The 18414-nt window shown below is 40.1% G+C and overlaps 1 protein-coding gene across 2 annotated transcripts in view; it reads right to left on the bottom strand.

Moving 5' to 3' along the window:
- DDX10 (DEAD-box helicase 10) overlaps positions 1–18414 on the bottom strand; it is a 191828-nt gene that overhangs the window by 46760 nt on the left and 126654 nt on the right. For both annotated transcript variants that reach the window (XR_013926326.1, XM_080377188.1), the window contains exon 16: positions 14714–14770. Coding sequence is in view for 1 of the 2 variants with exons in the window: in XM_080377188.1 (XP_080233314.1) it covers positions 14714–14770 (57 nt within the window). In the remaining variant the exon portion in view is untranslated. The remainder of the gene's footprint in view (positions 1–14713; positions 14771–18414) is intronic.

Genomic DNA, 18414 nt, shown 5'->3' with positions numbered 1-18414 from the left:
GAAATGGTGGCAAGTCTTAACCACTTACCAGAAAAATAACACCAGTGAACTTGAGATTTCTTCTAAACTAAATATGACAAGAACACATAAACTATTTTAAAAATTAAATCAAAATAATCAACATTAACCAAGGAAGTGGGTTACCTTTCTATTATTCATGGATTTTTGATGCACAAGTGCTTAGGAAGGGTGACTTTCATAAACCCTATGCACCGCCTAAGTTAGTAAATACCTTGAACATTGATAATTACCCTAAGTACTATTTCTGTAGATATGTGACCTACTAGAACATTAGGTGATGGAAAATAAAAAATGCTAATACCTTTTGACATTTTTAATAACACATGAATTATCAAACAAAATGGACTGAGATTGCCATTTAAAATGAAACCTGATAATCTTCATCAGCTTTCAGCTCAAATAGTCACTTAGGTAAATCATGTAAACATAAGCTGACTGTGATTGTAATACATCATTCACTTTCCATTGTCCACCCACTTCTCTTGCTGAAAATTTCAAAGCTTGGCAGATCATCCAACAAGAAGGAAGAGAGGAGAGCAACACACTTGCATAAACCAAGTCTAATCCTATTACATGCAGCTGACTGATTTTTAAAATCAATTCATCCTTATGAACAACCATTTGAAAATATAATTTTTATATAATATACTGAAATACTGTACCACATCAACAGTAACCTAAAGATCATACATTAATGGAGTACTTCACAGAACTGCTACGTTGCTATCCATACAACTACACACGGAAAAAGGAAGTGGCAAATAGGATTAGAAATGCTCTTTCAGCTTTTCATCAAGATTTTTCTCCTCTCTGACAAACGCTTAACCTACCTTTCTATCAGTAGTAACTGTTTTACACAATGGCTTACAAGGCAATGCCACCTACTTACAAGTATTCTCCACAAAGCAAGAGGAAGATTAGTGGCAATGAACTGTCAAAGTGCAGTAACCCATTTTTGACAATACAGGACCGTTTCTTCTCCCGTGTCACAAACAGAAGGGTACTTGGCAACTTCTCATTAGTCTAAACGGTCAGTTGACTATATTTGATATCTACCATCACACAGGCAATGGTTGGAAAGTTCTGCACAAGATAAGCCCTCAACAAATACAAACCCCTGTAACTACAAGGTCCCCTTCCCAGTTGTTCCTCTAAATGTGAAACAATGTGAGAACAGAAATTGCTGAGATTATTGTAGATGCAGTTCAATTCTGTAGCAGTAATTTAGAAAATCTCACATGGGAAGACAAGAATTTCTCCCTTCCTCACTAAAATGGAAGTTCAAAGACAAGGGGAAAATCAAGTGCCAAAAAAGGAAGAAACTGCATAAACACAAGAGAGGAAGTTGTCTTTGCAGAAGGCAAAGGCAGGGCTGGGAGAATGAAAAATTGCTCACTATAAGAGATCAGGTTCAAGACCATCCAGGGAACCTGAAGGTGCACAAGTCCATGGCATCTGATGAAATGCATCCACGGGTCCTGAGGAAACTGATGGATGAGGTGGCTAAGCCACTATCCATCACATTTGAGAAGTCTTGGCAGTCTGGTGAAGTTCCCACTGAATAGAAAAGGTGAACTATAACCCCCATTTTTAAAAATGGAGAAGAAGAAAACCTGGGGAACTACTGGCCAGTCAGTCTCACCTGGTGCACAGATCCGGATCAGATCCTCCTGGAAACTATGCTAAGGCACATGGAAAATAGGGAGGTGACTGGTGACAGTCAACATGGATTCACTGAGGGCAAAAACTGAGCCTGACAAATTTGGCATCCTTCTATGATGGGGTTACAGTGTTGACGGATGAGGAAAGAGCAACTGATGTGATCTACCTGGACTTGTGAAAAACTTTTGACACTGTCCTGCACGACAACCTTGTCTCTAAACTGGAGACATGGATTTGATGGATGGACCAATTTGTGGACAAAGAACTGGCTGGATGGTCACACTCAAAGAGCTGTGGTCAATGGCTCAATGTTCAAGTGGAGACTGGTGATGGGTGGGGTTCCTCACAGATCTGTATTGTGACCAGTGCTGTTTAACATCTTTGTCGGCGACATGGACGCTGGGATCAAGTGCACACTCAGCAAGTTTGCTGATGACACCAGGCTGTGTGGTATAGCTGACATGCTGGAGGGAAGGGATGGCATCCAGAGGGACCTTGACAGGCTTGAGAGGTGGGCCTGTGCAAACTTCATAAAGTTCAACAAGGCCAAGTGCAAGGTCCTGCACCTGGGTTGGGGCAACCCCCAGCATCAACACAGGCTGGGCAGAGAATGGATTAAGAGCAGCCCTGAGGGGGAGGAGTTGGGGGTGTTAGTGAACAAAAACCTCAACATAGTCCAACATTGTGAGCTTGCAGCCCAGAGAGCCTGGGCTGCATCAAAAGAAGCGTAACCAGCAGGTCACGGGAGGTGATTCTGCCCCTCTGCTCCACTTTCCTGAGACCCCTCCTGGAGTGCTGCATCCAGCTCTGGGGCCTCCAGCACAAGAAGGACATGGGCCTGTCAGAGTGAGTCCAGAGGACCATGATCAGGGGGATGGAGCACCTCTCCTGTGAAGACAGGCTGAGAGAGTTGGGGTTGTTCAGCCTGGAGAAAGCTCCCGGAGGACCTTAGAGGAGCCTTTCAATACTTAAAAGGGGGCTTATATAAGACAGACGGGGACAGACTTTTTAGTATAGCCTGTGGTGATAGGACAAGGGGCAATGGCTTTAAACTGAAAAAAAGGGTAGGTTTAGATTAGATATGAGGGAGAAATTCTTTACCATGAGGGCGGTGAGGCACTGGCACAGGCTGCCCAGAGCAGCTGTGGCTGCCCCATCCCTGGCAGTGCTCAAGGCCAGGCTGGATGGGGCTGTGAGCAGCCTGGTCTGGTGGGAGGTGTCCCTGCCCATGGCAGGGGGGTGGGACTAGGTGATCTTGAAGGTCCCTTCCACCCCAAACCATTCTATGATTCTATGAAATGAGACTACAGGCAAATACCATGCAAACAACAAGGCAAGCTGCTACCTATGAAATGGAAATCACCAATAACAACCAGGCATCTGGAGTTACCACAAAGCAAACCTATTCCTAGATCTCTGGGTGCACCACGCACTATGAAGAAGATTATTTAAGATTGGGTACTGGGTAACAAACTACTGTTATTAAGCCAACTGACCCAGATGAAGATGATTTGAGGACAGTCTGGGGAACTAAACAGTTAAGCTAAATAAAGAAGGAATAGAGCAAAGATTTTCTATTTGAAAATGCACACTTTCTCCTGATAGTTTTCTGGATCATTTTATAAGGAATTGCTTTTCATAGCAGAAAGACATAAATCAAGCACTTCACAACAACAAAAAAAGGGAAAAATATCCAAAGTATAACAAATGATCAATGATCTAGGATCAGTAAGTTTTTTAGTGGATGAGTAAAGGATGCTCTTTATGCACTACTTGGATAGCTTTTCTTCTTCAGGCACCATGAAGAAAACGGGTAGGAATGCCACAAAATACTTTTCCAAGACCTGTGTGTAGAGTTCCGCATGTGCACAGTCATTCTAACTGCACATTAACTCATATACAAGCCACAGTTCTCAGCTGTTACAATACAGTAAACTGCACTGCCTAATGATAAAGAACGAAGTTAAGAAGCCCAACCTCAAACGTTTCACAAACAAAGCATTTGTAAACGAACCCTTCACGGGTTTCAACTAGCAGCTCTTACATTTAAGCATAAGCTTTACGAACAACACGCTACTGCTCCATGTTCTCTGTGTCCCCCTTCACGCACACATTCTGCCAGTTTTTAATTGCATCTGCACAGAAGGAGGTGGTGGGGTAGGGAGGAAACTGAGCTCAATCCTTTCATTGGGCGAAATCCACAGTGTAAGTTTATGCTGCACAGCATGACAATTTCAGAAGGAATTGTACTTAGGGGACTTTTCCCCATGAAGAATAAAGAGCTGTACTTTCTTACCAAGATATTTCCTAACTGACCGAAGTATCTCCCTTCACTTGTCTTCTTTCTCTATTAACATAAGAGGTTTTTGATTTTTTCCTCATGTCTTCTAGACTGCTTTCTACTACATCCTTTCTAAGCTGAGGGGGACCAGATCAGCATGTAGTTCCACAACTACACAGAGTCTCCCTGGATTTACACCTCCCAGCAAAAACTAAAAAACAAACAAAGCAAAACAAACAAAAAAAAAAATTAAAAAAACAACAAAGAAACCAGGCATCATGTGAGTCCATGGTAGTTTCTAGCATAGTTTAAAAGACAATTTACTTATAATTTCTAGTCCAGAAAAGAACTCTGATTTCCTGGATCCTACTCTGTTTTGCAAAATACATGTTAGCAAAGAATGAAACCTGAGTAGTCTGGGAAATACAGTCAAAAGACACAAAAGTTTTTTGGGAAAAAAATAATCAAAAAATCAGTAAATGCTAGAAATATTATAAGGTTGTTAGCAACAGTCCCAGCTCACAGTTCAGGTGTACTTGTTGTTTGTCAAAGGATTTTTAATCCATTTATCTAACAGATGGCACTTACACCCTAAGGAAATCAAAACACTGAATAGCTGGAAAATGTACAGTCTCCTCCACCCCCTTACTACACACTAAGCAAACTCCAAGTTGAGGATCTAGCTCAGCTGGAAGTGCAAGCGAGGAGACGGAGAAACAGTCATCTCTCCTGATCTGCATATATTTATACAGCAAGGGACAAGCACTGCCAACTTTAATTCCGGCGTTACTTAGCTTACAAGTAATTAGCTTTGAACCCTTACTGCTGCTCTTTTAGTAAAAGGTTTCTTGTTGGAAGATAAATGTGTGCAAGGAGTAATAGAGACTGAACCTCTTCCAGGTTTTCCTGCAATGAAGGAATGGTGGGACTGCAAAGAAGATTAAAAAGAAAAAAAAAAAAAAAAAAAAATCAACATTTATCCAGCAGTACTGGAATTGCCCTGCCCAGCAAAATATAACCAGTATGTATTTATCTGAAGGAATGTCAGGAATATATAAGACAGTACAGAATTAACAAAACAAAATAATCACACACAGAACTTCTCTCTAACAACACTAAGCAGATTTCCTAAGGCTTTGCTCCCAGATGATGCTATTGCCTTTCTTCCTGCTGCTCCCCATTGCTTCTGCTCTTACTTTCTACAAGGCAGAAAGTAACCAAATAGATGCAGTAGAAGCTTGACTTTAGCTCCTTCAGAAGAGACAGAAAAGGGGATGAGGAAACAGCAAGAAATAAGAAACCCAGAAATCCTCAAAAAATGTCACAGAAGACCAGAGGGGAGAGGGGAACCAGGAAGGAAAGGAAACATTAAATGGAGGGAAAATAGAAAACCAATATTGTGCATTGCCTTAAGGAAAAGAAACCTTGAGGGAGGCCTGGAGCCAACACAGGAAGACACAGGTCCTAACAGACTCCTCCAGACAGAAGGTAGTGCTCCATCTGGGGGAACTATGGGGCCTACCAGACTCCCCATGCAGTCTTTTAAATAACCGTATGTGTTAGTTACTAGTTTGGCATTTCCTAATAACAAACTGTTTGGTTTATCAATGCAGCTGACAGTGTTAAAGAACAGAAAACCTGTTACAAACACTGCACAGTGGTAAAACATGGGATACTACACTGCTGATCTAGTATACCTGGCAAAGCAGGACTCTGACAAAACACTAAATCTTTAAAAACTGTTTGGAAAAAAATATATACTGAGAGAGCCATTAAGAGCTTTTTCCTTTTCTTTTAACGCTCATATAAGATTCAGCATAAAGCAGCTGGAATCTTGGTGACTGCATGGCCCCAGCATATTCTGAAAAAAAACAGCTGTCAGAAGAATTTTTAAACATTGGGGATGCAGCATTATCAGTCAGATAATGCTTTTCTGATTGCACAAATTAATTTTCATCACTAGTAGCAATTACGACTGCTGAAATTAGTTATAGCAGACTACGTACAATACTGCAAGCAACACATTCCAAGAATATAAACAGGGGGGATGCTGAGAAAACAAAGCTGCTTGATTTAAAACTATGATTCCTTACTGCACCAGCATGTCAGCATCATCACAACATGTCTGAAAGACTACCCCTTCTCATCAGCCAATTAACTCATTCTTAAGAAGCTCATACCTGAGATATGAGAGTCCCTGCATCTGAAGTCTACAATCTAAGAAAGTTTCAAACACATAAGGAAAGCTGATACAGCTTACTTGTGAAATGCAACCACCTGCATAATATTTATACAGACAGAATTCAGGCACGTGAATACACATGCTTTTCACAACAGAACAGAGAAAGACCTACCGATCCAGAAAGAATTTTCACTTCTTAAATAAAAACTTTGTGTGAAAGCTGCTGCAAGCCTCAGATCATTACTTCTGGATTCTCTGGGGTTTCTCACATCTTCAGGATTAAGGGTAGAGGTAGGAAAGAGAGTTAAGATCTCCAAAAGTTCAGTTCCAGGCAATTCTACTGTACTGTGTTGGTTAAGGCACCAAAGGACTGTGACAAGGAAAGGAGAACAAGTATGCCACACTAATAAACAACTTGATCTGCTGCTCAAAACATATAGGGAACACAGCAAATGAACTTGGTGTAACAGCTTTAAATGTTGTGGTTTAGAGGAAGAGAAATTTCAAATATTGGTTACTAGACACTACTAACTAGTAGCATAGAGCAGATTAACAAGTGAAGTATCATTATAACTAATTCATATAGTGGTCTGTTTACCAAGATGAAAATGCCTAAAGGGTAGTTTATAGTACTGTAGAACAGCTTTTTTTTTTTTTTTACCCCACTCTCTTTTTCTTTTGGTGGATGTGCTGCTCTAGCACTGTCCATCGCCATTTATTCCTTGGCCAGAGTCAGGCAGGGCCAAAGTGATCATTTGCGTTCTACTGAGGAGGGCATCAAATCAGTGACGAAACTGAACAAGAAATCTTGGAAAAGATGCTACTAGTTTACATATAAATTCCAAACCACATTAAAGTGGCTAGTTATGTTTAAATTGTTTCGAAAACAAAATTTTACTTATTGACGGACAGCAATTACAAAGCAAAGTCCCAGTGCTCTCTTCTTCCCCATCTAAGTTTACAGAACATGGTGCTATATCCTTCACATGAAAATAGTCAATCAATGCTGAAATGGAAATCTGCAGCTTAGGTGGGTATCTCTTTGCCCTCGAATATATGTCTGCACTTTGCAATGCACAAAAGAGTTCTTGTCTGGTTTCTTGCAGCTCCCTTGGAACTGAACCCCCCCCAAAATAAGAAAAACAACCAAAGTTTAAAGAAAAAAGAAGCTTCCTCTCTATCATAAATTTGAAAGCAATGACAAAACAAATCCTAGGGTATAGGTATGCCAGACACCGTAATGAAGATGCATTTGTGTTGACCTACTGTGCATCCACTTCACCCCAGCAGACATTCAGAGGATAAGAGGGCGTGTGCAAGGTCCACAGCCCCCCTAATCTATGCTTCTGTCAGGACTATGAAGAAATTACCTCAGTGATTTCATGTAGAGAAGCAGACTGCCATCACATACTACATATGATTAAAAATAACAGTTGTGAATATTATACGCACAAAATTCAATTGCTATGGCTATGGCCAATTAGTTTAAATTGTCAATCTGATAAATGTGTTTCAAATCCTCAGTGAGCTGGTGGCTGCAATGAAAAGGTTCACAGAAGCGTGCATAATGGGCAAATCAATCCATCAGAATCCTTCCACGTTACATGTTCAGGGTTATGACAGAAATATTAGTTTAATCAAACGTATTCTTAATTACAGGAACGGAAGGACTTATCAGAGCTGTACTTTAAGCAATTTAAGTTTTATATTAACTGGAAGCTTCAACATGTTATTCTCAAACAGCAAAATACAGGTAGCATTTCCATACAGGCCATTTTCAAATATTAACTTATGTATTTTAGACTATTGATTTTAAAAATATTTCAGAATACAAGTATTTCAGATTCAGCAATTTATTTTCCATTGTCCTAGTTTTGGCTGGGATAGAGTTAATCTTCTTCACAGCAGCTGGTATAATATGTGTTTTGGATTTAGTATGAGAATAGTCTTGATAATACAGGGATGTCTTTGTTACTGCTGAGCAGCGCTTGCACAGAGCCAAGGCCTTTCCTGCCTCTCACCGCACCCCACCAGTGGGCTGGGGGGGCACAGGGAGCTGGGAGGTGACACAGCTGGGACAGCTGACCCCAACCGACCACAGGGATGTTCCATACCATATGATGTCATGCTCAGCATATAAAGCTGGGGGAATGAGAAGGAAGGTGGGGATGTTTGGAGTGATGGCATGGGTCTTCCCAAGTAACCATTAATGTGTGATGGAGCCCTGCTTTCCTGGGGATGGCTGAGCACCGGCCTGCTGATGGGAAGGGGTGAGTGAATTAACTGTCTTACTTTGCTTGCATGTGTGGCTTTTGCTTTACCTATTAAACTGTCTTTATCTCAACCTTTATCTCAATGAGTTTTCTTCCGATTCTCTCCCCCATTCTGCTGTGCTGTCGAGTAAGCAAGCAGCTGTGCGGGGCTTGGTTACTAGCTGGGGTTAAACCACGCCATCCATTTAACAACCTGAACTTGAAATAGTGATTCTGCCTTTACAAATCTGTTTGAAATTGCTAATTAGTAGGTTAAAATGTTGATATTCCAAATTGCTTTGGTTACCCAGAGAGCTTCTCAAGGAAATTCAAAAGAATACAAACACAAACTTGTAATAAATAAATAAAGCTACTTACACTTTTTTGGTATACGTACAGAACACAAGAGCTAACAGACCAGAGTTACTTCTAAACTAAGGTTAATTACATTGTTTTAAGTAAGAAGTTTGACTTAATAAAAGGGATCTAATTCACATGGTGATTTCAGTTATAAGCTCCACACACAAAAGATACCGGAAGATTTTGTAGCTGAACAGAAATATCATTGCTTCATTATTTTTTTTTTGTTCTTTGTGGTTTGCAGATTCAAGAATAATTACTGACAATGAAAACTTCAATTCCTTTACAACTATCAAATAGCAGTGACAAGTTGTAGCCTACCCTGAGACTGCATCAGGACAACATAACCCTCTCCTTAGGTCTTCTATGAACAAAATAAACTCTACAATCTCTACATCCGCCAGACCACCAGAAGGATCTAGCCCTGAAACTGTGCTTCAGCTCCAGAAACTGCAGGAAGCTAAAGCAATGGCTCTTCAAAACCATCCATGGGAGGGTCATGAGATGAGATCCAGAACCAAAGCACCTTCACCATTAACCATCGGTATGCATGGTATCCCATGAGACTTTCCCAAAAACCCTTAATGACAAACTGATCAAAGGGATTTGGAAACCTGTATTCACAGGAGCACAGACCAAATTCCTCCTCCACTCCTGTAAATGTCTCTCCACACTGAAATTACTGTTCACACCCACACCAAATCTAGACCCTCCAGCCTAATCACCAGGCTGTGGGCTAGATCTCAAGGAAAAGGAAATTCAAGGCAGAAACAGAGCTGTCAGGTAACAGAAGTCAGTTCCGGTAATCACAGAAATGATACACAGTGGATGCAGAATTGTCACAATATTTTAAAGATTCTATTTCTCCCAGCGGATTATTAGCAACAGCTACCCAAGAGATAAGAGCCTGTCCCTTTCTTGTTTAAATTTTGCCACATGGTGCAAAGATTTCTTGAGCTACATTCAACAAGTGTATCTCCAATGCCCTGGCGGGTACTGGAGATTAAAAGAAAATGATCGTTTTCGTTTTAAGTATTTTTCTGGTTAAAACTCAACAGAGCATGCAACAAGGTGCAAAAAACAGAATGCTATACTGAGGATTATACCTGCAGTGACAGGATATCAGGTATCAATGCCTGAATCTGCCATATTTTTAAGTATGTGCTTCCTGCTCACCCTGGTGTATTTTGTAGATATATGCTCAAAGAAATCCCTTCGTAACAGTGTAGAAAAGATTCCTTACTTCATTGTGATTCCATGAAAATCTTAAATTATATTTATAAAGGGTATCAAGTATGTATTTTGTAAAATATGTAAAATCTTATACACAAGTACTAATTCCTCTGGAATAGCAAAATATGTTGGAGAGAAAGAGCAGGGGAGAAAAAGAGGACGTGAGAAAAGCCAAAGCATGCATATTATCCTGCTGTTGCTGTTGATCTTTTAATGCTCTACAATTACTTAGCAAGAATTCACTCCTATGAAAAAGCACTTCTGACAACTGAGTGCTTGGCTCTCTCTCAGAAGAGATCAGTTTTACAGCCTGATAACAATCTCCATCCTCAACTTTATTCCATCAATTTGCCCTCGTCATTCCTTTCTAAAACAGAAACCCCCTCTCACTAAGGACTACGTGTTCAAGTTGGATTTCCCTAGGTTTTCACCAGGCTACATTTTTCTTAGGGATCTTGGATAAGCAGTCTCTGGTCTGCTAGTCAGACCTGTTTTTTCTGTTCTGCCTTGGACACCAGCATGGTGTCACTGCTATAGGATTGCCCATGGCTGGATTGATGCATCCAACTGTCATGGCTGAGCAAGTTTTACCTCCTGGCACTGCTTACAGATGTTGTCTGAACTACTTCTAGCAGATACTGATGCCTTCTTTTAGGGGCTAGTTACTATTTCTTGCATGATGTTGAGAGCTGATAGCTGAGGATCACAAAGCACATCAGTGCTGAGGAAGGAAACAGCACCTTCTCCCGACTCCTGCTCTGCTCCCCTACCCTGACACACAGGCTGTCAGCTTCTCCAGGAAAATGCCTTTTCTACAAAAAACTTTCCTCGCTTCATAATCTTAACACATCAAAACTGCTCGAAGGCATCAGGATACCAAAACACTAAACTCACTAAAGGAGAAATACAGTCCTGTTTAGCTTCATTGCAGCTAACAGTTGCTTGCAGAGCAAGGGCCTTTAAATACTGGTTGAAACCTAAAATAGAAGTTCTTGATGTATACTAAGAAATCAGTAAGTGATAGATTACTAGAAGTAAAAGAGCAAAGTCAGGAGCAGAGCACTGCACGGCACAGGGATGTCCTGCTTAAGGCCAGTGGCTGGCTTCACCAAGTAACACCCAGCTACTGCCCCTGAGCAGCTTTCCATGTTGCTGCTGCTTCTGCACTTTATTTCCTGGTCAAAAGACAATGCAGTTGTCTAATTTTTTCTACAACATCTTCAAGTGAACAGTATCATCTGTTTGAGAACTTGAGGTCTACCATTTTATCAGCCCAGGTGCATTACCACTGCTGTTATCAAAACGTTTCCAGGCACAGCAGAGTAAGATGAGGTAAGTGAGGACAAAATTTCTTCATCTTACAACACTGCATTTGTATCTCATCAACTTCTCCTAAACTGGGAGACAATTAATTATCTGATGATAAAAAAAATCCTTCCTAAGTTTCCAGATTTTCTTCAATAGGAAGAGAAAAAAAGACTTTTATCTGTTTTCACAGCCTTTTGCACTCAAATTTAATTAATGGTCATAAATTCCAAGAAATACTTTCTCCAAAGCATCCGTTAAGAGCCTTCACTTCTTACCCAGTTATTTACTGCATGGGACTTTATCCAAGATGGAGTCAATAACACTGCAGCTACCTACTCATCCAATCCCCTGCTCAAGCACATTCAGCAGAGCCTGCCACAATTTGGTTGTTCAATTCCAGTTGCAGCGAGCCTGCCCCACACCAGCGCAGTGAAGGCTGAGCGAAACCTTCCCTGCAATTGCTCCTGTGGCAGGAGAAAAAGCAGGAGGCCCACCTCTCCTGTGATCTTTCCTTTTTGTTGGCACACAGACAAAAAACTGGGCTCATGCAAAGCATTAAGACTTTGAAATGAAAGAAGGGGGGAAAAAAAAAATCAAGTTAAAACAGAGATACTCCCCCTCCTCCACAAAACAATAGGCTACGAGTTAAAAAAAATTAGGTAGAGTAAATGAAAAACATCAAGAAGTCAAGATTCCTGGCACAGGAAAGGGATGAACGTGTACAGGACAGAAAAATCCTAAAACTAAACAATATCACAATCCAAGAATCTAAGATTAAATTAAGGCTAAGACTAAAACCCACAAGTGTATGGTTTAAAGGGCAAAAATAAATAAAATGTAAATCAAAGTTTTAGTTCCAAATAAATTCCCTTTTCATTTTGGAAGTAAACAGCATACGTTAAGAATAACACGCCAGGCCCACCCAGTCAGCAACAGGGCACAACCAACAACAGGACAATAGAAATTATACTGAAGCAGAGATGTAAATGTCATAATTGATGAATTATTATTTAATATTTAGAATGGGAAAGTAAATCGCCATTTTGGTCATGTCAGACCCAGTGGGGTACATACTAGTGAAAGATAATAAGTAATACTCTGTAACCCAAGGAGTTAACAATGTGAGAGAGATCCAGTTAGTAAAACAAAAAAGGGGAATCAAATGGGTAGATGTGGAACACCAAATTATGACCACAGCCGCTTTGAAGTGACTGGCAGCTCATAACTGTTGATCGAGCCCTTTTCTCCAGCTGTTAGACTGCATTAATACAGCTAAAAATACCTTTCCTGCTTTTTTGGTTCTCCTTATTGCCTTCTCTCTTAAGAAAGCGCTATTAATTGCCGAAGGAGTTGTTTATGGCTGAGTAAGTGAGTCACAAGCCACATTCTGAAGCCAACAGTGAAAATGCAAATGTTTTTGAACTCCTGATTTAGGCAGCATGTATTTTCTAAACTAGTTTCCGTTTCAATAGTTTCTGTGTTTACTGTTTCCTCCTTTTTCCCAGGTGTCTCCTAGGAGCTGCTTGAGTCATACCCCACACACACTATGGAGAACTTCAGCTACTGTGGCTTCATCTCTAACATTCTGTGAAGCAGGGAGTGTTCTTAATTAATTCCTCAGACACCTAGCAGACGGAAACTGCCACCTTTATCTGCCGTCTACAGCTCCCTACCACTTCCAGGCGTGAACGGCCCAGCTCCAAGCTGGCAGACTTTCCCAATGGAAGCATCTTCCCTGAAATGAGCCCCACTGAAAATGACAGGACTCAGCTGCATGTGGTACTGGCAAAAATAGCCTCTGAACAAGACAAAAAGCCCAACAGTTTTCATCAAGGAGACATGTCAGCTCCTGAGGCTTGCACCTTCTTGCAGAGAGTGAGCTAAGCGCTTCAGGAATAAAATTAAGTCAAAGTAATAGCAGTTTGCACAGTTGGTACTCTCAGAAAGCATATGCCAATTTCACACTAGACCAGGGCCAGTAAGTCAGCTTTCTAAGTGCAAGCACTGCACAGAAGAGAGGCGGAGGTACATCAGATTGCAGTTTTATCTTACATGGGTTTGGGGATGAGGCTCTGCGTTTAACTTGTACTGTACCCGTGGGGGCCACACCCCACACATGGGTATATCATTCCTCAATAGAGATCAACTTCATTCATTTTCCAACAGGAAAAGATATTCATTTGCTTGGCAAAGAATAGGATAGAAGTACATCAGCAAGCAGATCCTTTTGAAAGGAATGGGTTTATTTCTCCAGCTGCTGAATAACAAGACATTGGGTGTTTTTTTTTAATTCCTTAAAAAGAGCCAGAACTAACAAGCAGCATTTATGAATGTGATACAGCCTGATTTGATCAATGTTTTCTCCCTGTATCTCCCTATATTAAAATGTTTGTTAATCATTCATTCCATAATTTTCCTAAAAATGCTTGCTCGATACATTAAAAAGTAGGCAACTCTATATATTCAATTACATGCAGAAAACTTCTATTGCTTGATTGGGGAGTCACGATGCCAACAGCTTTCATAGCTTGCCATCTCTGAAGACAGAATCATACTTAATACTTAGTATAACTAGGCTTTTCATCTTAAACTGTAATTACTTTCCACTTCAGAACTACAGAATGAAGCATCTTCCTATACTTAAGCCTCCCAGCACACAGCCAGCTTGCAAAAATTGAACAAAGAACATTATCGATTTTCTTAAGGGAGTAAGATATTTGCTAGCTGCCAAGAACTATAACTATTCATGTGTAGCATAAGGAGATGCAGTGTGAGAAATGACACGCATTACTCCGTCCATATTCTGGAAAATCATTGCAGCTGAATGAAATCTCAGTTTATCACAAACCAAGCAATATGAAAAACTAGGACAGCCTCTAGGAAATTAGGAGTATGCATATAAAAAAATAGGATAGCAAAGGTTTCATTTCTGGGTCTAACTAGGTGAATGAATAAACTTCAATGTAAACACTCGCTGTTTAAATATAAGGTTCAGCAGAAACAGGTTTAAATGAGATTTGACTAAAAAAAAAAAAAAAAATAATCTTACTGCCTGCAAGTTATAAACATGACCGAGTATTCAGAGGAAAAAAGAAATGGCATCAGCATTGCAGCTGAAATTGCAACTCAATTGATATACAGAATAAAGAGGTTGCAATTCCAAAAGGCTTCCATACCTTTTATGTATTTATACATACATACATACACATGCAGTCATACATTCTCAGTATCCTTAAACAGCAACTCATTATAACCACATCAGAGCAAGGGAGTAAGAAAAAGCAAACAAACAGAAAATGCCTTTAAAGAGTCATTAATCACAACATTGCTTATTAAAGAAAGGATTTAAATAGTTAAAAAACAGGGTTTCAAACCCACAATCAGTAGATGGATCAAAATAACAAAAATACTTACCTGTGCATTCTTATTCCTGGCTTCTCTCCTCGCTGCTTTTTCTTTTAGCCTTTTCTCCTAAAACAAACAAGATGCACAGTTTTAAAGCAAACTCCTGGTTGTTTGTTTTTTTCTTTTAGTATTTTAAGATTAAAGTTGAGCCACCTAGATATTTTTGATGCACATATGGTATACCGCTCGTATTCACCCTACATGTTACTGATGAAAAAGGATAAATAAAAAGATCTGATTGAGGTATTACTCATCCTTCTTGCTGTTAAAGTAAATAAAACTACAAGAATGATTCAAACTCACATTTAATCTTCACCAAGGCTTGTTACTCTTAAAGGAATGATGTTGCTAAGTATTTTGGCAAGTTAGTATTTGTCTCTAAAACAAGGTTGCTAAAATGGCATCAAGAGATCCAACTTTTCTTATTTCTCAACGGCTTAATACGAAAACCAATCCATTTAACAAACTTCCTAACTTCAGAATTGGTAAAACAACTGGGGAGTGACAACTGGGGAGTGAAAGCTAAACCAAGCTCTCTCCAGCCTTCACATCCCCGTTATTACCAAATGCTCTAGCATAGCATTTGCTTAGTAATTGCATCGGTTCAGAAACTACAGCATTAAGTTCTCTCTACCAAAGGGATTCTGCTATGGGAAAACGAGCAAAGGCATTGATAAAATTCATTCAAAGCTGCCTGCCAGATTTCTGAGCATACAAAAGTGGCCAAGATATTGACATTTATTGCTGCTTTTTTTGTTGTTGTTCTTATTGGGATTGGTTTATTTTTAAACCAACTGAAGGATCATCTCTAATATAGACTATGTCAGGTCCCTGCAATTGAACAGCCTTTAAATTATCTGTTTCATGGGGTAAGGAGAGAAATTCAGGTGAGGGCACATGTCCCTTAGAAAAGCACACCACTCCCTCTTTTTCTTTTGTCTTAATGATGCTGATGACATTAACGTTGAAACATTTTGCTAGCACAAAGATGTTTCTGGAGTACAACTCTCTCAGTTTATTTGAGCAATGCAGGCTATTCCTAGTATCAGCACATTTAGAACCAGGTCTACATAAAAGGGGACATTAACACCAGTCCAGGGGCAACACTTCAGCACAGAGAAGGCTGAAGACCAGTCACATTCCAGCTCACTTGTGGGAGTAACAAGAAAGCTATAGCTGCAGCAGTCCTGGTGCCATATCACCACAACGATGGTACCAAAGCATATTGGTAGGTATCACACAAAGTTGTTCAGAAAAAACAGTGTGTTTGAGTGCAGACTTGGGAAAAGGAGAACAGAGCCACCGGGATTTTCAGAATTGGTGTCTAAATTCAGTTTCTTGTGACCCATTTGTCTGGTATGTGCCATTTTCTCTCCCAACTGCCCTAAGTACAGAAGTGTTAATCTCTAAGTTAACCTCTCCTCCCCAAATCAAAACTTAACGAATAGATTTCATCACCCCAGCCCCTACCAAAAGACAGGGACAAAACCACATGAGGTTTATATCTCCCTGCTTTATACAGTTCTCCAATGCTGTGTGCAAAGCTGTCTGGTTCAAACACCTCAACACACTCAGAGATACATGTCAGGGCCTCCAGTGCATGATAAGAAACACAACAAAAATGCCACTGCTGTAGGCAAATACAACACAGCTGCCTTATTAGTTAAGGTTTGTTAAAGTTAAAAAAGCAGTAAAAAATAATAATTTCATTTAAGGCTGCAAGGGCGGCACATGGAGCAAAAGAAGCCACCAGGACCAAGTACTGTCTGGTACGGACACAGTGTGCTCTCTAAAAAACTAGGCCTAAGCATCATGACCTCAGAGTCATAATGGGGTCATCCATGTTATGATTCCTTCTCTTCCAAGTCAAATTTGTACTCATTTCTGATCATTTTTACTTATGCTTTTCTAATGATTTTACTTAAGCTTTCCACTTTCACCCCCTGTTTTAAAATGGTTTAGTTGTGCATTCTTCATTCTTTGGGGTCACCACTGGGGTTACTTTGTTTTTTCTGCTAAAACTGTGACCATTTTCAAACTTTGCCACTGAAAAAGTGAAAGAGAACAGAGCTACAGAGTAATATGCCAGATACTACAAAGCAGGATAAAGCAGCTTTTAAACTGAGTAGTACACAAAAATTTTAGATAGAAAAATTCTATGCTATATGAAAAGATGGTGTCTTAACTACAGTCACACTGAATCTCGTTTTAACTTATGGACACCATCTCTTGCCCTCTTGAACTGCACTGCTGTGAAGAGATGTGCTCCACCAATGTCTTCTCCGTGACACCTCGGTAAGCATTGGGGGTTACTGTCAGGTCCCCCCCAAAGCTGTCTCTGCTCCAGGCTGAACACAGCCAGCTCCCCCCAGCCTTTCCACACAGGACCACCATTTCAGTGACCTCAGCTGCAGTTTGTCAATGACCTCCTGTATGGGGGGACAGCGGTGGTGTGTAGGATGCAGTGAATACTGAGTAGAGGAATGACCTCCCTCAAAGTGATTCAGTTAAAAGCATCAGGTAAGAGCTGATACAGTGTAAACCGCACCACTGTCACCCTGCATGCAATCTGGTTCTCTGCACCAACTACCTTATTCTGTAATCTTCCTCTTACTGGGCTATTTCACTTGCTAATGCAGGAACAGCCATCAGGCTCTAACTTAGGCTTCAGTTCTGGAAAACAATTATACACAGCTTCAAGTACATGTATAAGTACACACAGTGTGCTAAGCAAATGCTTAAATGCTTTTCCCCAGCCAGGACCTTATTTCCTGCTACCTAGAGGACAAATGTATTTTCTACCATGCCAAGGTAATATCTCCACATAAAAAATATATACCCTTTTATATGGCTGCACAAAACACAGACATTAACTACCTTGCCTTAGGTTACAAAGAAATGCTACAGCACAGCCAGAAACACAGATCTCCAAAGACTCAGATGAGTATTTTAACTGTGATGTCATTCATTCTTATATTGCTACTGCTAGCAAGAAATATGGGCACACAGACACACATGGACAATGTACTTTGAGATAGCTGTAAGAAGTAATCAAACGAGGCAAATTTGAATCAAACAATTCAATATTGATTTATTTCATGTGAATAGATTCTGTTCATCTAAGGATAAGTCTGTAACTACCTGTACTTACTAAGCTGTCCAACATTAGTTTTCATACATGGGAAAAAGTAACAGAAAAGTCTAGATTTTCTTGGAATATCTAAAGTAACACAGTAAGAATGCCAGGTTAATCACTGTTCTATCAAGCTATAAATCATTACTTGTAAAAATGGCACATAATTTAGAGAGGAAATTTTTTCATCTATTTCAATTTACTAGGGCAGGAAAACATAAGATCATGTTTCGAGGTATGAATACTTAATCATATATGTTACTGGCTGACACTCTGTTATAGTGTAACTTCATAACACAGCACCATAAGGCTGTCAGATAAAGCTCTGAAACATCACAATCTGATTAAATACTCTTATCTACAATAGCGAAGTCAAGCATCCATACTTTCCTCTGCATTTATACCGAACAGCTCTCCATACAGCAGCATATTCACAGCTGCAAGATGTCCTTTCCAGGCTATCAATACTGATGATGAGAAAGAACTCTGACCAAAAATCAATGCAATAATTTATTGTAGCTTAAACTCCTGAGAAAGTGCTTCTAGCCCCTTTAGACCACAACCAAGCAACCTCACC

This window comes from Falco punctatus, assembly GCF_963210335.1.
Source record: "Falco punctatus genome assembly, chromosome: 2".
NCBI lineage: Eukaryota > Metazoa > Chordata > Aves > Falconiformes > Falconidae > Falco > Falco punctatus.
The sequence above is the reverse complement of the archived record's forward strand: the minus strand, read 5'-3'. Positions and strand labels throughout refer to the sequence as shown.